Source organism: Onychostruthus taczanowskii, unplaced genomic scaffold (genome assembly GCF_017590055.1).
Source record: "Onychostruthus taczanowskii isolate IOZ18803 unplaced genomic scaffold, ASM1759005v1 scaffold117, whole genome shotgun sequence".
Lineage (NCBI taxonomy): Eukaryota > Metazoa > Chordata > Aves > Passeriformes > Passeridae > Onychostruthus > Onychostruthus taczanowskii.
In genome coordinates this window covers 1,033,430-1,060,025 of record NW_024498318.1, presented here as the reverse complement: position 1 = coordinate 1,060,025, position 26,596 = coordinate 1,033,430, and the positions used below count along the sequence as shown (strand labels likewise).

The window sequence follows — 26,596 nt, the reverse complement described above, 5'->3', positions numbered from 1 at the left end:
GTTCTCCTTGGGAATAACCCATGTCCTCCTGGACACTGCATTTTAATTGAAATTCTGTAACCTGCAAAGGCTGTGTGGGGCTGGGACCCCTGCAAACCTCGGGAGGGTCCCTCAGAGCGGGTGGCTGGAGGTGAGTGCCTTGTCCTGGGTGTCCTGTGCAGCCAGGGGCTGGATCCCAGTGTGGCCTCCAAACCCCCAGGGAGCAGATCCCTGTGGATCCCTGGGGCTGGATGTGCTTGGCACAGCTCCCTGCCTCCCCCTGCTCCAGAGCTGACTGATGTAACCCAGTTCTGCTCCTTCAGACCTGGAAAAGGGATTTCATGTTTGTTTTCCAGGGGTGTTGTCTATTCCCATAAAAAACATCGTGTCCCTCTCCAAGATGGGACCTGGGGTGGCCCCAGTCAGAAACCCCCTCCCAGCATCCCCCCGAGGGCAGCTCCTGGAAGGGATTTGGGAAAGCAAGGGCTGTGGGAGGGGGTTCCTGGTGGAAAGCTGCTGTGGGAGTTGGTGTGCTGCTGCCTGGCACTTGCTCCCTCCCTGATCCCGCTGTCCTGCTGCATCCCAGGAGTTTGCACCTCCTGTTTCCACTGGGGCTGATTCATAAAAAACCCAAGCACAGCACATGGAGCAGCTGAATCCTCCCAAACCCTCGTCCTGTGCCATAAACTGGGAGCTTAGCCTAAAAATAGCCCCATTGCCTGCTAGAGGTGTAGCCCTGACTGTTGATGAGGTCTTGGGAACCAGAAATAGCTCCCGAGTCCCAGCAGCAGCAGAGGTTTTGCCTTGAACAGCTGCTTTTTGGAGCAGCTCAGGCTCAGCCCTGAATTCCCTTGGATGCTCACAGGGCTGGGGGTGCTGGGGGCACGTCCAGGCAGTTCCAGCCCCTCCTGGGGAGCTCCTGCCTTTCCCTGTGTCCATGCCCCCAGGTTCTCATTTTTTCCATGGGATGATGTAAGGTACACAAAGTCCTTTCAGGAGTTGTTTCTTTTTCCTGTGCAGTGATTCAGCCCCCCAGGCTCTCCCTCCTGAGCTGCTTCCAGCTCCTCATTCAAGTGAGGAATGCACTGGGGGATGTTCCAGGCAGCCTTTTCCCCTCCAGCCCTTTGGGAAGTGTTCTCCTGCTGCTGCTCCCTGCCAGGGGCTCAGCCTCTTCTGGGCTGCCTGCTCTAAGGGGTTAATGCTGCCTTTTTCCATGGATTTTGTTTTATTTTTTCTTGCCTGGCTATTTTCAAGCTGGCAACCTGAGCACTGGAAGTTTTGCAGTGGGCATTGGATGGGAGTGGATTCAGGGACTGAATTCTGTGTCTGTGCCCAGCAAAGTCCCAGGGACTTTGTGTGCTGAAGGACCTGGGTGCTGCCAGCTGTGCACCTGGGACATTTATCAGGGAATGAGGGCATTTTGTGCCCCCTTCATGGCATGCCGGGCTGGTTTGGGTTGGAAGGGGCTGTAAAAGGCATCCAGTCCCACGGGCAGGGACACCTCCCACTGTCCCTGTCCTCCAAGGCCTGGGACACTTCCAGGCTGTGCTGTAGCATTCCCAGGCTTCCCAGCTCCTCCCTTCATCCTTCAGGCTGTGATAACTTCCCTGGCAGAAATTCAGGAACTCCTAGAGGACACAACTCCAGTTTTTTCCTCACCCTGGTGTTTCCACTATGGTCACACCCACCTCCACCCAATCCCATCCCATCCCATCCCATCCCATCCCATCCCATCCCATCCCATCCCATCCCCTTTTCCTTCCCTATTTTTTTTGTTCTCAGTGCCTTCCAGGTGGATGTAAGACACCACTGGGATTTTTATTTTCTGGGAAATTGTTAATGCATGTCAGAAGTGTTTTCACCTCCCATTGCTCCCAGGAAGCACAGCATGGACAAACAGGATCTGTCCTAAGCCTGCAGCTTTCCTTGGGCCTTGTTAAGGGGAATTTTAATCAGAAATTCATGTAATACTTGGATCTGGGTGGGATCAGGGCTGTGGCTGTGCTGGGTTCCTGCTCATCCTGCTGCACCCCTGGGAAGTGGTGCCTGCACTGGCAGAGATGGGCATCCCGTGGGGATGAAGTGATTTTTGGGAAGGAACAGTCCCCTGGTGGCCTCTGTTTGGTGCTGGCCCACTGGAATGTGGGAATGCAGAACCAGGGGGTGGCTCTGGGTGTGTCTGTGCTTTGGTGTCCCCAGTCCCACTTTTCCTCTCTGCTGGCAGGAGTCCAGACCCCTCTGCCGTGCCATTCCAGAGGCTGCTCCATGCCCTGCCAGCTCCCAGGCCATTCCCTAGGGAAGCATCAGCACCTAAAGGGGGGCTGGGGTGTTTTTGCCTTGTGCAGGGAATGGCTTGGAGGCTTTTCCAATGTTCCCCCATTTCCACGGGCAGCTTTGGAGCAAAGCCTGTGTTGTGGGTTTTGTGTGGGGTGGGACAGTGGGAAGCATTCCCAGGAATCCTCTGGAATCAGTGGGAGCTTTGTGCTGGACGTGGCCAATAGCTCCTTCTGGAACCTGCTGTGGGAATGTGGGGATTGCCCCCAGATCAGCAGCCTGGGAAGGGTGGGCTTGTGTTGGCTGTGGCTGGAGCTGCTCAGAGATCTCCTGGGATGCGTCAGCCTTTAAAGCACTCGATCCAAGGACACTTCCAGGCAAGCCTGAGAGTCTTTGCTGGAGTGAGACACACAGGTCTGGCAGGAAGCTGATTGAATGGATGCTGCTGAGTTCCTTTGCCATTCTGGGTCAGTCTCTGCTGAGAGGATCCCTGAGTCACCGGCTCTGGGACATTCAAATCACGAGCACAAGGCGCCGGTGGCTTTGTCTCCTTGCAGACAGCTCCCAGCTTTGCCTGGAGAAGCGCAGTGGTGTCTGGAGGGCTCAGTGAGGTGGTGTTGTCCAGGCTGTTCAGTGGAAGGGCGGCGTTTGGGGTGAGGACAGGGATGGGGATGGAGCTGCAGGTGCACCAGGGAGGGGTCAGTTCTGTGTGCCACCTCTGTGTGGGGTGTTTGCGTCTCTGACTTGGGGTTTAGGTGATATCTGGGACACTTGGGTTAGAATCCCAGCATCACTGAGGTTGGAAAAGCCCTCCTGGATCACTGAGTCCAGTCCCAATGCCCAAAGCACTGAGTGCCACATCCAGGCATTCCTTGGACACCTCCAGGGATGGGGACTCCAAACCTCCCTGTTTTCCAACCCTTTCCCTGGAGAAACTCGTGCTGGATATCCCTGGTGCTTTCTCTCCTCAAAGTTCTGCTTGGCTTGTGGCTCTTGGAGGTGACAGAGTGCCCTTCCCTTGTGTCTCCCCTCTGGCTGCAGGTGGCACAAGCTGCACTCCAAGGCTGGGAAGAAGGAGAAGGAGCGAGGTGAGATCCTGGTGAGCATCCAGTTCACGCGGAACAGCCTGACCGCCAGCATGTTCGACCTGTCCGTGAAGGACAAGGCGCGCTCGCCCTTCGGGAAGCTGAAGGACAAGGTGACGGGCAAGAAGAAGTACGACCTGGAGTCGGCCTCTGCCATCATCCCCAGCAGCATGGGGGCCCTGGACGTGGAGGACGACTTGGAGCTCGGGGGCAAGAGGTCCAAACTCAAGGGCTTCTTCCTGAAGAACAAGCTGCGCAAGTCGTCCCTGACGCAGTCCAGCACGTCCCTGGGCTCCGACAGCACCGTCTCCTCTGCCAGCCTCAGCCTGGCGGCCAACGTGCCCGAGGTGACCAAATCCCCCAGCAGACACGGCAGCCTGTCCGCCGAGCGCTCTGGTAAGAGGATCAGGGATAATCCCCCCAGTGCTCCCCTTGCTTTCCTTGCAAGGACTTCCCTGCAGCTCTGTTAGGCTCTGTTAACTGATTGCTCACCACAGAGCCAGCAATTGGGGAATTGGTTGTTCGGTTCCAGGGGTGTGGAGCGTGGAACCAGGAGTGTGGAATTGGTTATTCCACGCAGCTCTGTTAACTGATTGCTCACCACAGAGCCAGCAATTGGGGAATTGGTTGTTCCGGTTCCAGGAGTGTGGAATGTGGAACCAGAAATGTGGAATTGGTTAGGTTGGAAAAGCCCTCCAGGATCATGGGGTCCAACTGTTCCCTCAGCACTGCCAAGGCCACCACTCACTGTGTCCCCAAGTGCCACAGCCACAGGGCTTTGAAATCCCTCCAGGGATGGGGACTCTGGCCCTGCCCTGGGCAGCTGGGTCAGGGCTGGACAGCCCTTTTAGTGGAGAAATTTTCCCTAAATATCCCCTGGCCCAGCTTGAGGCTGCTCCCTCTGCTCCTGTCCCTGTTCCCTGGAGCAGAGCCCGACCCCCCGGCTGTCCCCTCCTGGCAGGAGCTGTGCAGAGCCACAAGGTCCCCCTGAGCCTCCTGTGCTCCAGGATGTCACTAAGAGATGACATCCTGCACAAACCCCCCGAGACCTGCGTGCTGGCACCGAGGTGTTTGCCAGAACAGGAGGAACATCCCAGATTTTGCTTTTCCATGCCTGAAATCACCACGAGCTCCCAGGATCTGGGGGCTCCTCAGGGCTGTTCCTTCCAGCCCCTGGGAGCAGTCCCTGCCAGGAGGGCCCTGCCTGGGCTGGGCTGGGCTGGGCTGGCAGCTGCTGGCCCTGCCCTGGGTCACTGCTCTCTCTAATGAGCCGCCTCCGGCTCGAAGGCAAAGCCCAAACGGGGCCGGCCCCGGTGATTAAAACAATCTGAGCTCTTGGCACTCCCAGGGCAGTCATTTACAAACAAAAAAGGCCCTTGTAGGGAATTAATTCTCCCTTGGAAACAAATGCATCATTAAATGGTTCAGTTGGCCGAGACAGCACATTGCCAGGTTGGGTGGGAGTCCCCGGGGAGGCCCTGTGGCTTCTGCTGGTGACATTCCTGTGCTGGTTCCATCATCTGAACTGAGCCTTCCAGCCACTGGGAGCTTCCTTTCCCATGGCAGGGGACTGGAACTGGGTGGTCTTTGAGGTCACTTCCAGCCCAAACCATTCCACGATTCTGTGAAGGAAGCAGCATCTCCAGCTGGGGGGGCGAGCAGCTGTCAGGTCCTTTCCTCGGGTTCTCCTCAAGATTTACCCCCAAAAATTGTCAGTAGCCACAAGGCCACAGGATCATGGAATTGTTAAGGTTGGAAAAGATTTTTAAGATGATCAAGCCCATCCTCGAGGCAGTGGGAGGGAGAGGCAGGCACTGGACCCTCCTGGCTCATAGACCCAGCAGTGGCCTGGAGGCATGGCCCCATCATCTCATCATACATCACATGGAAGCTCTCAGACCCTTTAAGGAGCTTCTGCCTCGAGGCAGTGGGAGGGAGAGGCAGGCACTGGACCCTCCTGGCTCATAGACCCAGCAGTGGCCTGGAGGCATGGCCCCATCATCTCATACATCACATGGAAGCTTTCAGACCCTTTAAGGAGCTTCTGAGGAGTTCCTTGCATTTATTATCCAGCTCAGATCCTCTCAGACAATGTGTTTGTCATCTTGCAGAGCCTCCTCTGGGGGTCCTGCCCTGCCCGTGCTCAGTTTTGTGTCCCCCGTGTGGCCGCACGCCAGTGATTCCGAGGATTGACTCCTCATCCCGCGGCAGGGAGAAGGCTGGGTGGCTGCCCAGCTCTCCGTGGTGTGTCCGGGGGGGAAGACAAGGCCGGCCTCACGTGCTGTGTGTTTGCTCCCCGCAGCGAAGGAGCCGCCGGCCTCGCCGAAGCTGAGCCACAAGAGAGCGTTCAGCGACGACGCGTCCCAGCCGAGCGCCGGGCCGGAGCCCCCGCAGAGCCCCCAGGCCGGGCAGAGCCCCCAGGGGAGGAAGGAGCCCCCCTCCCGCTCGTCCCTGTGCATCAACGGCAGCCACGTGTACGGGGAGGAGGCAGCCCCCCTGCACCCACCCACCTCTGCCCCCCTGCCCGTGCCCCGCAGGCACGACGAGCCTTTCGCCTTCGCCCCCCTGCACCCCGAGCCCCACGAGCTGCCCTGGGGGCTGGGCAGCCTGGACAGGGCTCAGCAGAGGGACGAGCCCAGGTTCATCCCGTCCCCCCCGAGCCTGGCCCTGCAGGAAGAGCTCAAGGTGTCCACCAAGGCCGTGACCCTCAGCAACCACCTGGGCAGGGCCAGGATGGAGGAGAGCAGCCGCCTGGAGGGCAAAGCCAGCCCGGCTCCCCCGGGCGTCCCCGCCGAGCCAGCCAAGGACAGAGCGCCCGAGGACACCAGGAAGGAGGACAAGAAAGCCAAGGGAGGCTTCTTCCACCACGGGGGCAAAGGCCAGGGGGACAGAGGGACCCCCGTCCACGCCTCGGCCGCGGGGGATGAGAGGAGTAAGAGCGGCGGCTGGTTTGGCTCCAAGGAGCCCAAAGAGTCCCCTCAGAAACCCAGGTCAGTGCAAGGGGCTGTGGAGGTCCAGGCTGGTGATTCCTGCCCCAAACTCCCGTCTCCAGCGGCTCCTGGGTGCTCCTGGGAGTGCTCAGGCATGGGCAGAGCAAGGGAAATGCTTCCTTGCTCTTAAATGTCTCAAAGGGAAGGGGATTTTCCTGGATCCTCTCCTGGCTTCTGCCAGAAACCACCTCTGCTGGATGTGGGATGTGTTTTGCTCTCAGGGAAGGGAGGGATCCCCTCCATGGAGAGGTTTCCCTCTGCAGAGGTGAGGCTCAGAACACCAAATGGTTCTGTGGCCTCAGAATACAGATTCGTTATCCTTCAAGGAGCTAAAAAAGCTTCCCTGACAGTCAGGCTGGGGTGTGGGATACTGGGATTTGTAATCACATCCTTGTTATGAACCCCACACCCCCCTATAGGGTCTGGTCAGGGGCAGCACTTTGGTTACATGAGATATCATGAATGTTCCCAAAGTAACTAATCCCAACCCTGCTCTTTCCTCTTCCCATCCCACCCAGCCTTCCCTTCTCCCAGTTAAGAATCTCTAACTGTTCTTGCTTTGTGTGGTGATTCATCCCTCCAGATCCTCGGGGTTTGTGGTGTTTGTGCTGTTCCTGTGAGGGATTTATCACCCGTGTCCCCCCCTGGAGCTGAGCTGGCAGTCCAGAGGTCGAGGGTGGTGTCAGTGAGAGGCAGGAAATGGGGTTAAAATCAGCCAGAGAAAACAACCAGCACTCAGAGCTGCTTCAGCCTGCAGCCTTGGTTTATTAGAGGGATTTTCTAATCTGGGCTGACTTTAACCTCCTTTGTTAAGCAGAAGGATTTTGGTTCAGTCTGAGCCTCCTTCAATGAAGAGGGCACTCCTGGTGTGTTCCACATAACCTGGCTCCCACATGGGTTAAACATCCCTCAGCCTGGCTCCAGCCCCAGCCCCAAGATTCCTCCTTTCCACGGGAAGGTGTCGTGCTCGTGGTGGCCTTGAGGCTGCACAGCAGAGCTGGGGACACTGGGACAGGCAGGAGCTGCTCCCCTGGCTCAGGGGCATCAGGAATATCCCATCCCAAAGCCTGGAGCTCAGTCCCACAAAGTCCATCACTGGGAAGGAGCAGGCAGGATGTGAGACAAGTGTGAGGTCTGGGGGCTGCTGTGCTGCATCCCTGGCATTCCCTATCCCTGGAAATGTCCCAGGCCAGGCTGGATGGGGCTTGGAGCACCCTGGGATGGTGGAAGGTCCCCGTCCATGGAGTGGGATGGGCTTTAAGGTCCCTTCCAACCCTCACCATGCTGTGATTCTGGGATTCCCAGGAGACTCCGAGCCCTGGCAGTGGTTTCGTGGCACATCCCAGGGCAGGGTTTGTGCATGAGCTGAAGGACTCCAGGCTCTGCACCCTGTCCTTGGGCAAGGACAGAGTATTCCCACTCAAGATCATTCTTTTAATTTTTCTTTCTAATTTTGGGATAAGAAACCTGCTGGTTAAGGCCTAGAATAAAAATCAAGGCTTCAAAATCCTGCTGTATCCAGGCAGTGACTCCACAAGTGCCTGAGGCAGCCAGGGAAGCAGGAGTGAGATGGGGTGGGATGGGATGGGATGGGATGGGATGGGATGGAGCTGCCCTCAGCATCTCTCTCTGGGGCCTTTTCCTTGGGACATGGGTGAGAAAGCAGCAGGTTTTCCCCTTTTCCTTGGGAATTGGGTGAGAAGGCAGCAGGTTTTTCCCTTTTCCTTGGGAAATGGGTGAGAAGGCAGCAGGTTTTCCCCTTTTCCTTGGGAAATGGGTGAGAAGGCAGCAGGTTTTCCCCTTTTCCTTGGGACATGGGTGAGAAGGCAGCAGGTTTTCCCCTTTTCCTTGGGAAATGGGTGAGAAGGCAGCAGGTTTTCCCCTTTTCCTTGGGAAATGGGTGAGAAGGCAGCAGGTTTTCCCCTCTTGGCAGTCCTGGGAAGGAGGCAGCAGGCCCATGACCCTCTGATTTGCAGGCAGGGATGTCAGGTCCGGCTGGAGTTGAGCTCCTGGTCCATCCAAGCCAGTGGATAATCACCAGGAGTGCCCCTGAGCACTGCTGCTTTCTGACAGCTCCCTGCCTCCCTGGACTCAGCCCCAGATGGTTCCACTCCATGGGTTTGTTTGGTTCTGGCAGTTTAATCTCAGGCTCAGCCAGAGCTGAGCTTTGCTCAGAGCCTTGCTGAGGACTTTGTCCTGTGAGGAGAGACCTGGATGGGATGTGGGGCAGCAGCTCCTCTGGCTGGGGTTTTCTCTCCCAAAAGCAGGAATGGATTCCAAGCAGCACGAGCTGCAGGGAAGGAATTCACAGAGCCCCTTTTGGGTGTTTGGGAACATCTGAGTGGGCTTTAGGTACAGTTTGCAATTGAGAATGGGAAATGATGAGCTTGAACTGCTGGAGCAGGGGGATTGAGAGGAGGAGCTGGGAGGAGTGGCTCCTGGAGGATGGGGAGATGCTGGAGCTGCCTGGCTGGGAAGGGATTCTCCCTCCCAGAGTCCAGGGATTGTCACTGGGACAGCTGAGAACCTTTGGGGAGCATCACAGGAATCATCTGGTGACTGAGCCTGATTTGCTGCAGAAAGGCCCTGTCCATCCTCACAGGGACAGGGTTTGTCTCTGCCCTGCTCTTCCCAGTGCTTCAGTTCTCCTGGCCATTCATTAGGACATCATTGCTCCTTTTAATTATACACAACTGACTTCTCTGATTTCATTTTGCTTCCTTACACTGAACAAGCTCGTGGGCCAAGCTGCTGGTTCAGGTCAAAGCTGTGGGAGAGCTTTTAGGTCTTGGTGGCTTCAAAGTGCCAGAGGGCTGGGTCAGATGGGATCTTGGCAAGGAATTCCTGGCTGGGAGGGTGGGCAGGGGCTGGGCTGGAATTCCCAGAGCAGCTGGGGCTGCCCCTGCATCCCTGGCAGTGCCCCAGGCCAGGCTGGACACTGGGGCTGGGATCCACCTGGGACAGTGGGAGGTGTCCCTGCCATGGCAGGAGTGACACTGGGTGGGATTTAAGGTCCCTTCCCACCCAAACCATTCCAGATTCTGTGGTCTCTGGTATTCTGTGATGTCCATCTGTGGCTGTTCAGTAGCAGTGTCACTCCTAGAGCTGGACTAGCCCTTGCTCTGGAGAGAAGCAGCCTCTGAACTGAGCAGTTTTAAGTCTTGACTTACTTGCAGAAAGGACTTTTCCCCTCCTGCTCTCCTGACTCTGGAAACTTCAGCCTTGTGGCTCCTGCCAGCAGCACCTTGTCACCTGTTTGCCACCCTGGATAGGCCAGGCTTAACCCAGAGCTGAACGTGGTGAGAATGCATCAAAACCAGTCACTTTGCCAGCCCAGGAACCTCAGCCTGTAATTAGTTAAAAGGTCTGTAATTAGAAGGATGGTTTGAGTTTGCCTGCAGCAAAGCCCAGCCTGGCACAGCTCATCTTTACCCACTTGCTCTGCCAAACACACCCTTCCCAAAATAAGGAGCTGCTGCTTTGGGCTGGGTTTAACTGGAGCTTTATAAAGAGGGTTTTGTTGTGTGCTGGGTGGGTTTTGCTGAGCCCTCAGTGTGGGAGCTGGCTCTGCTCTGTCTGTGCTCTCCCTGGGGACAGAACTGGGCATTTCTGCCTTCAGCCCTTATTTACACCCTGTTTTCCCTGATTCTTCTCAGGGAAGCAGGTCCCAAAGGCTCTTCTCATCATCCCTGGCTTTGCTAATCCCTGGAGCTCCAGGCTTTGATTCTGGAGGGGATGGGAGCAGTAGGAAGATGGTGTTTGCTCTTTGGAGGCTGAATAAAAGCCTGGTTGGGGGTTGTTGTTTTGAATGTCAGTGGTTAAGGGTTGTGTGTAAGGAAGAAGCTCAGCAGGTTTATTTGAGGCAAAGCCTGGGGCTGAAACAATCCTTTACATGTTTCCAGGGTTTCCTCCAATGTTATCAGAGCTCTGCAGCTCCTGCTTCCTGTGGAGAATCCTGATGATAAAATGGGGCTGCATCTCAGGCCTGGCAGCAGGAGAAAGAGGAAACTGTGCTCTGTCCTACAAAAACAGAGGCATCAGTTCCATTCTCAGGCTTGGAATGGCTGGAGCAGAGGCCTTGGCCAGGCTGGCAGTGCTGGGATGGAGCATGGAGCCTGGGGCAGCCCCTCCAAAGCCAGCAGGACTCTGGGAGCAGAGCCTGGGAGGCTGCAGCGTTTGAGGAAGAGGGAGATGAAGGCCATGATGTGAAGCAGGGCGTTGTGGCTAACAGGGATGAATCCGTGGGAGCTCTGGCACAGGGATGGTATCCAGGAGAGAGCAGCTCTGCCCTGCCTTGGGGCAGCCCCAGGGATGGAGTGGGATCAGTGTGAGGCTGGAGAATGGCTCTTTGTGCTGCTGAGCCTGCCTTTCCCAGGGATGGACAGCAGGCAGGATGGGGAGCTGGACCCAGAGCTGGCACCAGCTCAGCCCTGGTGAGCTTTGGAGGAGCACAGCCCCACTCCCGCTCCTAAAGGTGGGAATTGGGGGTTCAAGTTGGCATCTCCCTGGGTTCCTACTGCTCAGATTTCTCCTATTTTTTTTTAAATTCCCGTGGTTTTGAGGGCAAATGTCTGTAAAGGAAGATCTGTCCATTTGAATGGGGATGATGGACACGTGAGGCCCAAGGGAAGAGCAAAGTGGTTATTGCACAGATAATTATTATAGATCATTTATGGATTGTTACAGGTGATTTATTATAGAGAAATCCAGCCCTCCCACCTCTGGAATTCCTATTTAAAACTCATTCCCTGACTCCTTCCCTCTGGTGCTCCCACCCTGTACAAAAACGTCCTGGGCTGCTGCTCCCATCCCTTCCCAACCCCCTCCTGCCCGATTCCTGCTCCTGCCGCTGGGAGGAGGTCCCTGCTCCCTGCCAGGCCTGGAGCTGCTGCAGGATGCTCCAGCACCTCCATCCCGTGCTTTTCCACCCGAGGGAGCCGTGTCCGTGGGAAAACGGGCCAGAAGCAGCCTGGCAGTGGCAGAGCCGGCACAGCCCCGGCTCCAGCCCCTGGAGGATTTCCCCTGAGCTCTTCCCTGGGCACATCAGGGCTGCCTCCATGCCTGCCCTTCCCAGGGCCTGCTGTGGCATGGGCTGTTTTCTGCTGCTGCTGCAGAGCCCCCCAGCCTCCTGCAGGGAGGGCAGGCTGGGATCCGGAGGGAGAAACCTCCCTGCACTGAACGAGCTGTTTCCAGTACACTTTTTCCATCAGGGGGTTGCTCAGCAATATTTTATTTCCTTTTTTTTTTTTTTTTTTTATTGCTGCGAGGCTCAAAGGCGTCTGTGAAGTGCTGCCAAACAAATAAATGAGGGCAGGGAGGTACCCGAGATTTATTTTGGCTGGCGGAGCCGTGTGCTGGGAATGGGAGGGAAGGAGGAGCAGGAGGAGGAGGAGGAGGAGGGTGAGTCAGCGTTTTAGTGCTGCACAGAGCTGCTTCCATCAGACAAGTGTAGGCTTCCCTCTAGAGGAACCCGCCGTGCTCCACTCCTGCTTTCACCGAGCACTTCCAGCATCCTGCCTCGGGGGTGGGAAAGGGAGTTTTGGGCTCAGAGCAAGGCTCCTGCCAAAGCCAGGCTGGTGACCCAGCAGGGGTGTTCATCCCAGGGAATGGGGGCTGGTGGCCCAGCAGGGGTGTTCATCCCAGGGAATGGGGGCTGGTGGCCAGGCCGGGGGTGTTCATCCCAGGGAATGGTGGGGGCTGGTGGCCCAGCAGGGGTGTCATCCCAGGGAAAGGGGGGCTGGTGGCCCAGCAGGGGTGTTCATCCCAGGGAATGGGGGCTGGTGGCCCAGCAGGGGTGTTCATCCCAGGGAATGGGGGCTGGTGGCCCAGCAGGGGTGTTCACCCCAAGGAATGGGGTTGAGCAGTGATGCTGCAATTTGAAATCCCAGTGGAAAGTCACAGATTCCTCAGGCTGTGCCAGGGGAAGGTGAGGCTGGATACTGGGAAAATTTCTTCCTGTAAAGGTTTGTCCAGCCCTGGCCCAGCTGCCCAGGGCAGGGGTGGAGTTCCCATCCCTGGAGGGCTTTAAAAGCCCTGTGGATGTGGCACTTGGGGACATGTGTCAGTGGTGGCCTTGGCAGTGCTGGGAGTGGTTGTACTTGATGGTCTCAGAGGGTTTTTCCAACCTAAACATTCCATGCTTCTGCCTGGAATTTGCAGCCAAGAGCCCCTGAACAAACCCCAGTGGGTCCCAGCAGGAATGGGGTTGAGAAGCAGAAATTTCCACAGTGGAGTTGAAGGGGGAAAACGAGAACCCAGCAAAGATGGGTCCAAGTTCTGTCTTTATATATTCAGCCAACATCAGCAGGGCCAGCACCCCACGAGCCCCATCAGGACTTTGCAAGGCCTGCAGGGACAGCACACAGGGAATGGCTCCCACTGGCAAAGGAGAGATTGGGCTGGGATCTTGGCAAGGAATTCCTGGCTGGGAGGGTGGGCAGGGGCTGGGCTGGAATTCCCAGAGCAGCTGTGGCTGCCCCTGGATCCCTGGCAGTGCCCAAGGCCAGGCTGGACACTGGGAGCAGCCTGGGACAGTGGGAGGTGTCCCTGCCATGGCAGGGGTGGGATGGGATGATCCTTAAGGCCCCTTCCCACCCAAACCATTCCATGATGACCTGGGGAATGAGGACAGGATCATCTCAAGGGTGTGAGGTGGCCTTGAAGCTGTTCCTGCACCTGTGCAGGTGGGGATTGGTGCAATTCCAGGTGCCTGGAATTGCTGCTCTGGCATCAGCCCCCCCTGAGGAGGGAACTTCACCCACTCAGCTCCTGGCAGCTGGCACGGTCGTTAGCAGCCAGTGCTCGTTAATCAGTGCAGCTGATTAATGCTCTGCAGCCTTTTAGGGCTGGAGCCCAGCAGAGCTGTGTCAGGTCCTGGCTGCTCTTACTCAGCACAAAGGCTGGATCTGGAGCAGAACGTGGAAGCAGTGCCAGCAGGACAAGCAGAGGTGGGGCAGGGCCATGTGCCCCTTGCAGCCAAGGATCGTGGTGGTTGGACCTTGTCACCTTCCCTTGTCACCTTCCCTTGTCACCTTCCCTTTCCAGCTGGGAAGGAAAATCTGCCATGGTTTGCCCTGTTAAAATCCCTTTGTGGAGGCTGTGAACTGATCCAGCTGAGGGGCCAGGTACTGAGCAGCTGCTCTGCTCTTCTGGGGAGCTCAGGTTCCAGGGGGATTGGGAAAAAGGTCCAACCCTCTGCTGATCTCCAGGCTGGGAATGCCAGGAGAGGTTTCTCTCCACGCAGAGAGTGGCTGCCAGGCTGGAGTGGTTTGTGCCTCAGGCTCCATCAGCTTCTCCCAAAACTTGTGGAGACTTTGCGTGCTCGCCCAGGGCTCACAACCCCTGGGAGGAGCTGAGCTGCAGCTCTGGGGGTGTTCCTGGCTGTTCCCCCAAGCAGGAGAGGACAGGGAGCAGGGCAGGGCTGTGTGGGGACCAGGCTGGGCATGGCCACCACTGCTGCTGTGTGACAGCAGGAGAGGGCACCCACGAGCTGTCTGTGCCCACAGGGAGCTGCAGCTTTGAGTCAGGATGAAGGGCTCCAGGCTTTTCTTTGTCCCTGGGTTGCCAGGTCCCTTCAGTGGTGTCCCGTGGGTGCTGGAGCAGAGCCAGGAGTGTTTCCTGCCCCCAGACTGGCACGGGGGACTTTGGTGGCACGGATGGCTTCAGTGGGCACCTTTCCAGGGAGCTGCTCAGAGCAGGATGCAGGAAGGGGCTGTGCAGCTGCCAGGAGTGGGAGCAGGGGGTGCCCGTGGTGGGGGCATCACCCCTGGGCCGAGGTGCTGCCAGCCCAACGCCCTCCCTGCTTTGGGGCCGACCAGCTGCACCATCACCAGCGTCAGCTCTTGCCTCAAGGTGGCATTTTGTGCTTTAAAATGTGTCTGAGGCGCTTGGTGGGTGCACAATAACATGGAAATAGTTGCCCAAGCAACTTTGTGATCTTGCAGTGCCGCCTGCAATCCCTCCCAGCACCCTGGAAATCCCAGGGTGGAGCCCCAGGGCTGGACATACCCTGGGCACCTTGGCAAAGCAATTCATTTATTCCTTCCTCTTAAACCTCGGTGTGCCCAGAGCTGCTGGTCCACACCCATGTCTCTCCCCAGCCAAGAGGGGAACTCTCTGGAGCTCTCTGGTGCAGGAGGCATCAAGCCCATGGGATCTGTTGTGGGGCAGGGCCAGGTCCCCTGTCCCGGGGATGGGATTGCTCCCAATCCCAGGGGATGGGCCCAGGAGGAGGGAGCCTGGCAGTCAGAGCACCAGAGGGATGTGGGGTGTCCATGCCACACCCCCCTTTGTGATGTGAAAACCTCTGAGCCTGGTGAGCCTCCTCGGGGTGGTGACTCCTCATGGCTGGAGTTGTTCCCAAAGGAAGATCAATGAAATCCCAAAGAGAGGTCCCTCAGTCCTGCTTGGGCAGGCAGCAGGGCGCTGCCAGCCTCACTCGGGGTGAGGTTCTGAATTCCAGGTGTGCTGAGTCCCTTCCACCTTGGGATCCCCTGTGGGGTTTCAGGCATCTTGGGATCTCGGGCAAGGGGCATGTGGGAGGCAGGGCAGAGTCCAGAGTGGGGACAGGGCCCTGTGCTGGCCACCTGCTCCCTCCTGCTGGGCTCTTGTTCCTCAGCCTCCCTCAGCCCCGTCCCTCCCGTGCAAGCGTGAGCTCCGTGTGTGCTCCCATCCTGGTCATGCTGGCAAACCAGTCAGGAGGCACTGGGGTGAACTGGGAAGGACTCTGTGTGCCTGCACTGGTTCAGGTGACCCTGATCCAAGAGCCCGGGCTGCTCCTCGTGCTCCACCTGCCCCGGGTGCCAGCAGCACCGGGACAAACTCACCGGGCCAGTCCTCAGGCTGCAGGAGGTGGGGAAACCTCTCCGGCTCCTGGGCGTGCTGAGGCAGAAGGGGAACGTGGAGGAGTGTCCTGGGAGCAGGGCTGCCCCTTCCTGGGTGTCGTGCATGCCCTTTCCACGCCGTGACTCCATAATCATTGCTGTGCCTAACCAGAGCCAGGCATGGATTTGGTCATTGCGCTGCTTTGGTCTGTGGTGTGTGTGGTGTGTGCTTCCAGCCCTGTCACAGCATTAACCAGGAGGACTGTTCTGTCTTCCCTCCACAGCCTGGAAGTGTCTCCTCAGGTAGAAACCAGCTCAGATGCTCCTTCTCATTCTGCTCCCTGCTCCCCTGCCCCGTGCCCCGCCGCCCTTCCCGCTAGCATGCCGAGCTCTAACCTCCCTCCCGCTCCTGGAGACAGACAGGCCGGATGCTTGGCCCTCACCAACCCATTCCTCAACTCCCTGCAGAGCAATCCCTTCTTTGAGGAGCTCCTCGCTGACCAGGTACTAAATTCTCCTTCACCTACTCGCTTTCTCTCTAGTTTCCCGCCCGGGCCGCGTGCTGCACCAGAGGTCGCTGGGAGCTTTTATTCCTCTGAGGATTGCAGTCCCTCTGCCTCCCCAAGGCAGACAGACCCCGAGAGGGAGTCTCCAGCCCAGAGCGTTGGTGTCCCCGTGCCAGAAACCACTCCCCCAGCACCGGGAGAGCTCCCTCCTGCCGACACCGACCCCGCCGTCCCCCCGCTGCCCTCGGAGTGGGACGATACCTTCGATGCCTTTGCCACCAGCAGGCTCAAACCAGAGCGGAAGAAGGAGAACTTCTTTGCCTCGGTGGCAGCAGAGGGCATGGCTTTCATCGATGACCCCGACAGAGCCAGCCCGACGGAGAGCTCAGCGGGGCCGCCCTGCCAGAAGGGCTCCAAAGTGTTCGAAAAGGCCCCTGAAATCCCTGCAGCTCTCCGCTCCTGGACAAATTTCTCCACTTTAGACGTGGGGGCCAACCTGGTGAGCACCACGCAGGAGGCCACGGTGATCGAGGACGTGCTGAGCCCCGTGTCCGCGGGGTCCACGGCCAGGAGGAGGAAAAGCAGCACGCCCACGGCCTGGACAGCCGCGTTTGCCTCGGGCAACCCCGGGGACAGAGAGGCCTCAACAGCACCGAGCACTGAAAGTAGCGCTAGGGAGGAAGGGGACAGCGGCGAGGAGGAGCCCCGCAGCACGGGGACAAACGGCTGGATGACCATAGCCACGGAAACCGCCGCTGAGCCCTCGGGGAGCGCCGGGGAGCGCGCGGCTCCCCAGGGCCCCTTCGGCCCGCGCCCGCCCTTCCTGGCCGAGGGCACCTTCGAAGCCCAGAGCTCGTCCCGTGCCACCGGCTGTGTGCTCCCCAGGAGCTCCTTCCCCCCGGAGCCGGCCCCCGAGGCCCTGCCCGGCGGCACCGTGGCGGCCGTGCCCCCGCGGGTGCTGGGGGACGTGGCGGGGCCAAGGTTCCCCGAGGCGGGCGCGGAGCCCGGGGACGGCCGGGAGGGCGCCTTGGACATCCGCGGCTCGGTGTTCCGGCTGCAGGCCAGCATGCGCCTGGAGGCCAGCGACGGCCTCCTGAAGTTCAGCTCCGACATCCGCGAGAGGCGCGTGGTGCTGGCCCCGTGGGCAGCGCCCCAGGGCCGCCAGGAGCCGCTGCCCGTGCCGCCCCCCAAACCCCCCAGGCGCTTCGCAGCCGCGGGCGCCGGCGAGGAGGAGGAGGAGGAGGCTGGTGGCACGCAAGGCAAACGGGAGCAATGGGAAGACTCAGAGGGCCCGAGAGCAGAGATGGAATTGGGAGGGAGCCGCGGGAGCAGCGAGCCCTCCGTGCCAGCGCCTCCCAGCCTGCCCACACCCGGAGCGGACGCCGCTGAAGCCGGGAGCGAGTTCCCAGCATCTGAGGGTGCCAGGGCTGCTGCTGTGGACTCAGCAGCTGGCTTGGGGACAGGGGACACCTCCGTGGGGGAACACTCGACAGATGTGGCCGAGCAGTTTGAGACTTGCACATCCAAGTTCTCCCTGGATGGACTGGACCAGTCGGGTGCTGAGGAGAGCTGGAGCCAGCCCCGTTTATCTCCTCAGGGGGCCACAGACAGTGCCAAGTGGGAAACGGCCTCCAAGCAGGAGCTGTTCCCTGAGGAGCTCAGTATTTCAGGACTAAACCCACCTTCCAAGCTAGACCTGGGCCAGCCGACCAGCTGGGCAGCTCTGGAAGAGCAGGAGGCAGCTGGGCATCCACACCCGCAGCCCCAAAGGTCAGAATGCAGGCAGAGTCCATCCCAGCTGGAGCTGGCGTGGCAGGATGGTGAGGGGCGAGCAGGAGAGCAGCCCGAGTCCCGTGCCCCTCCCGAGGAGGCAGAGCAGGGCAGGACCCCCGCCTGCAAGGAGCCCGAGGGGCACCGGGCAGAGAGCAGGATAGACTTCAAGAAAGCCGATTTCTGGAAGCCAGATAGGGCAGAGAGGCACACGCAGGGAGCTTCAACCCTGAGAAACCCCTTCACCCTGGCGCTGAGCCCGAATTCCCCGAGCAATCCCTTCGTGGAGAAGCCCCCAGCCCCTGTCCCTGTCCAAGCCGTGCTGCCCGAAAAGCTCGATCAGGGCGACTTCAGCTTCCGCAGCCTGCAGGAGGAGGCCCCCGGGCACGGCTTGCAGCCCACTAACGCTACCCCCCTGCATGTCAGCCAGCCCCTGGCCTTCTCCACCCCTTTCCCCGTGGCTGCCACTAACCCCGAGCCGTGTGGCCCCCCCCGGCCCCCCGCGGGGGTCCCCGCCAGCCGCGCCGCAGCCCGCCCGCGCCCGCAGCCCGGGGAAGCTTCGGCGCTCCTGGTTGTGCCCAGGGAGACGCGGCCGGCTGAGAAGCCCCTTGGCCAGCAGACCACCAGGTGAGCACTGCGGGGAAGGCGAAGGGCGTGTGTGTGTGTGGGGGAGAGGTGAGCCCCGGCCCCTTCTGCTCCTGGCCCCTCTGCTCCCGGCAGGGCTGGCTCCAAGGAGGCTGCTCCACGCGGTGCTGCAGCTCCTGTTCCCTCAGCTTCCCCTGGGCCCAGAGAGCCCAGCCCGAGCTGCTGGGAGCCTTGGCTCTCTGGGGTGCTGAGGGGAGTAGCCACTGGTGCCCAGTGTGGCCAGGGCAAAGGGTTCCATGCACCCACGACCTGCCCCCAGCTGGAAATTCAGAGCTGCACCCACATTGCACCCAGTGCTGATGTTGGCTCCATCATCCCCCCGTGCTTGCAGAAGAAATGCCTTTTCCATGCCTGCCAGGAGAGCTTGTGGCTGTTTGTGCTCTCCTGAGCTCCCTCATGGCATGTGCACAGCTGCTGCCCCTGCCCTCGCCATCCATCCAGCTTTGGCTGCTTTCCTCTCAAGTGCCCATTGGGTACTGAAAACCTTCTCTCCATAGCCAAAAAAAGTTTTTCCACCAGGGCAAAATGCCCCTCTGCCCTCCCTCCTGCCGAGATGCCCATTGGTGATGAAGCACGTGGGATTTAGCCTTGAGGCTGATGGGAATGGGAAGGGTGGAAAGAAGGGGCTGTTCCTCCTCCCAGGTCAATCCTGGGTCTGTACAAATGCCACAAAGCAAAGCTGGTGAGTTCAGGGCATGGAGTCCTGCTCTGTGTCCTTCAGTTCATCTCCTTTTCCTGATACTCCTTCCCGTGGCCTGCCTGGGCTCTGCCTGCCCAGGGAATTTATTGATCAGCCTCGCTCATGATGAGGCAAATGGAGCTTCCTGGGGGCACCAAAATGGTAAAATCCCACCTGCCCCAAGAGCAAGACTGGTTGTGGCTCTGGGGAGAGGAAGAGGGGAGGATGGGGCCAGCAGAACTCACTGAGCTCCAGTCCTTGCACCAGGGGATCCCTCCCTGGGTTGAGCATGAGGTGCAAAGTGATCTCGGGAGCAAAGACAGCGTCTGGCTGGGTCTGTCAGATGATATTTTGTCTTCTTACCTAAGCCAGATCCTCCAATCATTTTTAATTGGATTATTCGTCCACCAGCAGATAGCCTTCTTCAAAATTTGCGGGGCTGCTGCCCAGAAACATGGATTTTGTTATGTTTCATGGAAAGAGAAGTGTCCTGTGATCCCAGAGGGATAACTGGGGCAGTGAGGGAAGTACAGGAGTCTGTGTTGGTAGAACCTGCTCATGGCTGTGCATGCAGCCAGGCCTGGCTGGCTCCTGGGATGGAATGGGCTGGGACCCAAGAGCTGATATCCTGGGTATCAGTGCTGCCTTCTGTCGTGACACGTGGCCAGGAGCTCCTGAACTTCCCTGCTCGGGTTCCTCCAGCACATTTTGGATAATGCTGTGACTGAGGAACCTCTGAAGAGCTCCTGAGGCCTCTGGGAAGGCTCTGAACTGCTTTATAGGACTGGGGAGATGTGAGAACTGTCCCAGGGTGAGGGAGGAAGGCTGGAAGGGATCTTTTCCCAATCCCCATGGCCATGCTTCCCTTCCCAGGATCATCTCCTGTTGGAATGGGCAGAGGGACACAGATGAGGGCAAGATGGTAGAAAAAAGGTAGGAGGGAAAAGGAAATCCTTCAGACTTGGAATGGGCATGAAGTGCTGGCTGGAACAAAAGGGTCTGCAGGTGAAGGGGAGAGGGTACCTGCTGTGGGATGTGAGAGTTTGGGGTGAGGGGCTTCAGTGCCTCCTCCAGAGAGCTGGAAACTGGGAGCGGGGTCCCATGGCCCTTCCCACGTGGCCAGGGGCTCTTTGGTCATCCTGTGTGGCTGCTGGGGCAAGGGAGCATCAGCTGCAGCCCCCGGTGTGTGCAGGGCCCTTTGCTGCTCCTGGGGATGGGGCAGGGTGGTGCCTGCACTGCTGGGGACAGCTCACATCCCTGGGGACAGGAGGGACCCCAGGGACAGCCTGGGACCGTGCCTTGGGAGCTCCACTGCCTGCAGTATTGTGCAGCTCCTGCTGCTTTGGGATCCAGCAGCTGTGCAGCTCCTGCTCCCTTGGCTGTGGGGCTGGCCCAGCATCTTGTGGCACTTGCAGGTGACAGGGCTGGGGTGTCACAGGTGCCGAGGTGGTGGCACAGGCTGTGCCTCCCTCGTGTCAAGAGTGCAGAGAATGCTGTGTTCTGAAAATGGTGTCAGGTTGTGTCAGCTCACCTTGGTGATCCTCGTGGCCCTGGAGCTGGGAGCGTGGCTTGGCCCACCCAGGGCCAGGCCTGGAGAGCTGATCCCGAGCCCAGCCATTCCCCTCCTCCTCTAGACCCTTGCTCCATGGAGGGCTGGCCCTTGGCTGCTCTGTGGTGCTCCAGGCACAGCAGCTGGGCCATGGGAGAGGGATTCCCTTGGATTCCTTCTCTGTGAGGAGCATTTTGATGAGCATTTCAAGGCTCCCTTTGGGAGCTGCTGAGGGAAATGCAGCTGGCTTTTCCCTGTGCTCTGCAGTGACTTTGGGAGCACCAGGGAAAGCTGGGACAGGGCAAGGCTGGCTCAGAGAGGGGGACAGGGCTGGGCCAGTGTCACCCTGAGATGTTCCACCTTGGCCCTAAGCTCCATCATAACTCAGATCCACTTGGGATGCAGTTCTGGATTAGGAGCCAGTGAGCAAGGTGACAGTGACATTTGGGGCTCAGCCTGGCTGTGATGAGCAGCCCTGGTGGCTCTCCCACCCCTCTGTCCTGCAGTGTCCTGGTGCTTGTAGCTCCTGGTCAGGGTTCAGTCCCAGTAGGGCAGTGCTGGAGCCTCATGTGCAGAGCAGCAACTCCTCCACCCCTGGCACTGTCAGTGGCTCCCCCTTAGGGCTGTGGGATCCTTCTCCATCCTTTCCAGCTGCCCAGGAGTGCTGGGCTCTGTCCTTGTGCTTGGACAGCTCTGCCAAGGGATCAGAGAATCACAGAGTGTGCTGAGCTGGGAGAGACCCACCAGAGTCATCCATCCAGCCCTGTCCCTGCTCAGACACCCCAAAATCCCACCCTGGGCATCCCTGGAGCAGTGTCCCAATGCTCCTGGAGCTCTGGCAGCCTCGGGGCTGTACCCATTCCCTGGGCAGCCTGGGCAGTGCCAGCACCCTCTGGGGAAGAACCTTTCCTGATCTCAGCCTGAGCTGCCCTGGCACAGCTCCAGCGTTCCCTGTTCCTGTCCCTGGGCACCAGAGGGAGGAGATCAGAGCTGCCCCTGTGCTGTTCCTCGGGAGGAGCTGATCCTTTGGCTTGCTGGAGCAGGTTGTGGCTGCCAGTGCTGTCCCCTCCCAGCACAGGGACAGCAGGAGGTGTCATCGTGGTTGAAGAGGATTTCCAGGTCCTTGGTATGTCCTGATCCCATCACCATGCACGAGGACACGGCATGGCTGGGATACACAGCTGGTGGGGTTGTCACCTGTGAGAGGCTTTGCAGAGCTCCCAGGTGGAGGTTTGGATGTTTCCATCCCAGTGGATGGAGGTTTGGATGTTTCCATCCTGATAGATGGAGGTTTGGACGTTTCCATCCCAATGGATGAAGTTTGGATGTTTCCATCCCAGTGGATGGATGTTTGGATGTTTCCATCCCAATGGATGGAGGTTTGGATGTTTCCATCCCAGTGGATGGATGTTTGGATGTTTCCATCCCCATGGATGGAGGTTTGGATGTTTCCATCCCCATGGATGGATGTTTGGATGTTTCCATCCCCGTGGATGGAGGTTTCGATGTTTCCATCCTCGTGGATGGATGTTTGGATGTTTCCATCTCCATGGATGGAGGTTTGGATGTTTCCATCCCAGTGGATGGACGTTTGGATGTTTCCATCCCAATGGATGGATGTTTGGATGTTTCCATCCCAGTGGATGGATGTTGGGATGTTTCCATCCCAGTGGACAGATATTTGGGTGTTTCCATCCCAAGGATGGTGCACAGCTGTGCCTGCTCCTTGCAGGGAGGGAGCATCAGGTCACTTCTCTTTCCATCACTCTGAGAAGGAACTGGACTTTGTTCAAACCCAGAAAGAATCTTTTGGGTGAAGAGTGAGACAAAAATAAATGAAAATCTAATTCCTCCTTAACTGACTCCTCACCCTCCTTTTGGCCTCGTGGAGGGGACAAATTCTGTGGTGGCTTTCAGGCAGGTGACATTGAACTCTTGGGCAGGAGCACCAGTGGTGACCCCAGAGTAATCTGGGGGTCCCTGGGCAGCAAAAAGCTGCTCTGGGCAGTGGGTGCAGCAGGCTCTGATCACACTGGAGCTGCCTTTGAACCCCTGGCAGCCGGGAGTTGTGACCCACAGCGTTCCCAGTGAGGATGGGCACTGCAGCACCAGCACCTCAAACTGGGTGTGCTGGGGCTCCTTATCTCCTGTCTGGGTGGGAGCAGCTCCACGGGCCCTGCCCTGCCCTGCTGGCTCTCCTCGGAGCACGAGAGCTGTGGGAGGCACAGACACCTGGGTTCAGCTGCTCCTCAGCCTCCTGGGGTGCCAGCGAGGGGGAGCACGGGGGGTGCTGACTGTGCCACCCTTGTTGCCCGCAGCCCCCACCCCGTGAAGCCCCTGAGTGCTGTGCAGGAGGGCTCCAGCGAGAGGAAGCAGCAGCAGCACAGGGCCAGCCTGAGCTCGGCGCTGAGCAATGGCCTGGAGAGGCTGAAGACAGTGACCACGAGCAGCGTGCAGCCCCTGGCCCCCTCCCAGCCGGACAAAACCGAGCCCAAGTTAAAGGTAGGAGGCTGTGCCACACCTGCTGCAGCTGTGCTGCTGGCAGGGGCAGGGAGCTGCCCTGGGGGGAGGCAGAGCAGGGCCTGCCGTGGGGTGGGTGAGGGTGCAGGCCTTGGGCTGCTCTGCCTCTCTTCTGCCATGGGTTCTGCACCTCCTCACCCCGTCGTTCTCCTGTCTCCTGCTTTGCCTTGGGGGTGGTGTTGTCCAGTGTGTGAGTGAATCCCTGTAGAAATGTGGAATGGGTTGGGGTGGAAGGGACTTTAAATCCCATCCAGAGCCACCCCTGCCATGGGCAGGGACACCTCCCACTGTCCCAGGGTGCTCCAAGCCCCAGTGTCCAACCTGGTCTCCACAAGGTATGGAAGGTGGAAGGTGTAGTAGCTGCCTGACTGATGTCCTGAAGGGTTCCTCATCCTGGCAGGGGGAAGGTTCTTCCTGGAGCTTTGCTGACTGGATATACTCCAAACACTGCTGTGCTGGGGCCAGCAAAGCACCTGTGACACCTCTGAGGACCAGAGGGTGTTCTGAGGCTGACCCCTCCATCCCTTTGTCCGCTCCCATTCCGTTTGCCTCCCCGGTGTCGCATGGAAAACGCTGCTGGGGTTCACCTGATTGAAGGACAAGCACAACCCTGTGGGTCTCAGAAGCCCTGCGGGTGCTGCAGGGAGCTCAGCTGGTGCTTTATGAGCACACGAGGTCTCTGTGGGTCCCCTGTGCTGCTCCTGCCTCTCCAGTGTGGAAAGACAGACATGGAGAGCAGGAGTGCTCCGGCTGTCGCTGCATCCTGCAAACGTTGCCAGGAGCAGTCCCTGAATGTCCCTCTTGCTTCCCAGCAGGAGCCTGCCCAGCTGGACCAGTCAGCCAAGTATTACCACCTGACCCACGACGAGCTGATCCAGCTGCTGCTGCAGAGGGAGGGCGAGCTGAGCAAGAAGGAGGAGCACATCCAGGAGCTGGAGAACTACATTGACCAGCTGCTGGTGCGCATCATGGAGCAGTCCCCCACGCTGCTGCAGATCCCCCTGGGCGGGGGCCAGGCCCCGTGAGCCTGCCCGGGGCAGCAGCACCCAGCAGAGCTGTGCCCCCCTAACACGCTGCCAACGCCCCCCACCCCCTCCTCTCACCCGAGGCCTCCAGGGGCTTCTGTTCCCAGAGTCAGCAGGAAGGGTTACCTGCTCCTTGCCAGCCCAAGCTTAGCCCAGCTCGGCTCCAGGGAGCTGTAGGGTGGTGGGCTGCCAGCACCCTATGGGGAGGAGCAGAGTCATCGCTGTGACCGAGTGCCATCCCCCGGGCACTCCTCCTGCCAGAGCTTTAAGTGACCCCTGGACATCTGAGAGCTGGAAACCATCTCCTCATGACTTCATCCTGCTGCTGCTCCTCTGCACACACTCCTCCTCTCCCTCTGTCCCCTGAGGGTGGTGTCCCCTGCCTGCTGGGTGCTGTTGGGTGACACTGGGGACACTGAGACCCAGTGAGGCTCCCCCAGCACGTTCCTGACCAGAGCCTGTGGGACGCCCCTTCCCCTCCTGCCCCAGTTACCCCCAGTGAAGGGTGAAGAGCCAACTCCAGTTTGTGCCACTCCCTCACCACGCTTGTGGGAGATGCTCCACAAAGGGACAGCACCAGGCCTGGGCTGGTGTCAGAGCCTGGCTGGGCCACGCTGGCTCTGTCACAGCACCAGTGCCAGGGTGACACTGCCTGGACTGGGAATATGGCAAAGGGAACGTGGGCTGGTGTCCCAGGAGTGCTGCAGGAGCTCCTCTGCACACCCCCACCCAGCAGGGGCTGCTGTGCCCTGGAGGGACCGAGGAGTGCAGAATCCACACTGAATTTCAACTCAGTATTCCAAGGAATGCCTGCTCACAGCTGCACCGCCCTGCCTGTGCCTCATCTGTCCAGCACAGCCAGAAAATGCCCCAGAGCAAGGCCTGGGGGGTCTGACCCCTCTGCAGGCCCCTGTGGGGTCAGGCACCCCAAACCCTCCTGGCACAGCCCAGAATTCCCAAATCCTGGCAGGGCAGTGCCCAGCCTGCTCCCCTGATGGCATCCACACGCTGGGACCAGCTCTCCAGGGCAGTGCCCAGCCTCAGGGACAGCTCTGTCCACTGCTGACCCCTGAGTGGCCTCCCAAAGATGTAGCAGCTTGAGACCACAACTCTTTTCTTTGTTCCAATTGTAAACTTGTCTGTTGCAATTTTCATCAAATTCAGTATATCGTTTCTTCTGGTGTGCCAATTTCCCTTTTTGTTTCCAATTTTGAAGTAAAGGAGTGTTTGGGATGAGGGTAGTAAGCTGGCCAAGGCTACAGGGACCCCCTTGATCCCATACTCAGTCTCCACAGATAAGAAGCACTCCCTGGGCAGCACTTTGGGATGGAGTGAGGATGAAGAAAGTGTAGGACTGGTGTAATTGCACCAATTTGGAGGGGTATATTTTTTGTTAAATGGGGTTATATCTTTCCTATGGGTAGACCTAACAAGTTCAAGGTGGGTCAGGTGTTGGTTGGGAGGTTGATATTGAAGTTGGACACAGGAATGAGCTTTGGAGGACCCCAAAAGCTGTAATTCCTGGGGTTCCTCTGGTGCTCGAGGCAGGGTCTTGGTCCACCCATCCCGAGTGTCTACTGGATTGGGTTTCTTACCTGTGTATGGGAATTCATTTGCTGCTAAGGAATCCCTACAGGCACGTTGACAGCAGGTTGTCCACGCTGCCCATGGACAGGCAGAGACTTTCCTGCTGTAAGTCTTGGCCAGTGTGACCCACATGTTCTGGCTGGGCTGAGGGACAATCCATGCACCAGCTGATGGAAAGGTGAGCAGCATCCAAAATCCTGTCTGGAACAGTTGGGGATTCCCTGCCACCAGAGACGTGGCAGGATGCTTGGGGGTGAGTTGATCTGGGAGTTTGAAAAAATGGATTTTTAGATTTATATGACTTTAACAGCCCCTCATAGCTCCCCATCTTTTCCCCTCCATTTTTACTGAGTAGAAAAGGGGAGGGAAAACAAGAGGGGATGACAGTAAAACCAACTAAAGAGGGGTAGCAGTGCAAAACAGCGAGCGAATGAAACTCAGCAGAGAGTCTTGTCATCTTCTGGAGCAGTGCAGAGTCATTTTTGTGTTTACAGTCTTTTTCCTTCTCTCCTCCTGAGCTTGGTCTCTTTGCTGTCTCTGAGGTCCAGGAGGAGTGGCTCTGGATGCTGCATCATGTGGCAGTTTGATGTTCAGCTTGACATTCCTGCCTGGAATCCACCTTGGGCCAGATCCTCTAGATATGCAAGCATAGTCTCTCCCCCAAGTAATTAATTTAAATGGCCCATTATTTGTTTGGATTCAGGGTCTTTGATCAGCACAGGGGTTTCTCTGTGAGCTGAGCTCTGTGCACGTTGGAAACGTGCCTGACAGTGAGGGGATTTGGCTCCATTAATGAATTATTAAGAAAATTGATGACATAAAGAGCCTTACATGATCTTTCTACATTCGGTAGTGTTTCAACTCCCCCGTGCTGCTGATCAAGGACTCTCTTGAGTGTACAGTGAGCCCTCTCTACAGCAGATTGCCCTGTTGGTGAGTGGGGAATGCCAGTGGTGTGTTTCACCCCCCATTGATCTGGCATCATTGAAACTTTTGGAGGTGTAAGCAGGACCATTATCTGCTTGGAGAATGCCTAGGGTGGAAAACGCTAGGAGGAAATGTTGGATGACAGCTTTTGTCTTTTCTCCTGCATGGGCTGATGCAAATACTGCTCCAGAGAACATATCTGTGGACACATGAATGTATTTTTGTCTTCCCAAAGGTG

The 26,596-nt window shown here is 58.3% G+C and overlaps 1 protein-coding gene across 4 annotated transcripts in view; it reads left to right on the top strand.

Moving 5' to 3' along the window:
- RAB11FIP5 (RAB11 family interacting protein 5) overlaps nt 1-25,017 on the top strand; it is a 35,345-nt gene extending 10,328 nt beyond the window's left edge. Inside the window, exons 2-6 of one of the 4 annotated variants that reach the window (XM_041427619.1) lie at nt 3,295-3,734; nt 5,641-6,328; nt 15,693-17,426; nt 22,618-22,801; nt 23,635-25,017. In XM_041427619.1, coding sequence (XP_041283553.1) covers nt 3,295-3,734; nt 5,641-6,328; nt 15,693-17,426; nt 22,618-22,801; nt 23,635-23,844 — 3,256 coding nt within the window. In that variant the 3' untranslated portion in view covers nt 23,845-25,017. Of the gene's footprint in view, nt 1-3,294; nt 3,735-5,640; nt 6,329-15,692; nt 17,427-22,617; nt 22,802-23,631 lie in introns of all 4 variants that reach the window. The other 3 variants (XM_041427618.1, XM_041427621.1, XM_041427620.1) reach the window with 3 other exon arrangements.
- Nucleotides 25,018-26,596: the final 1,579 nt, after the last annotated feature.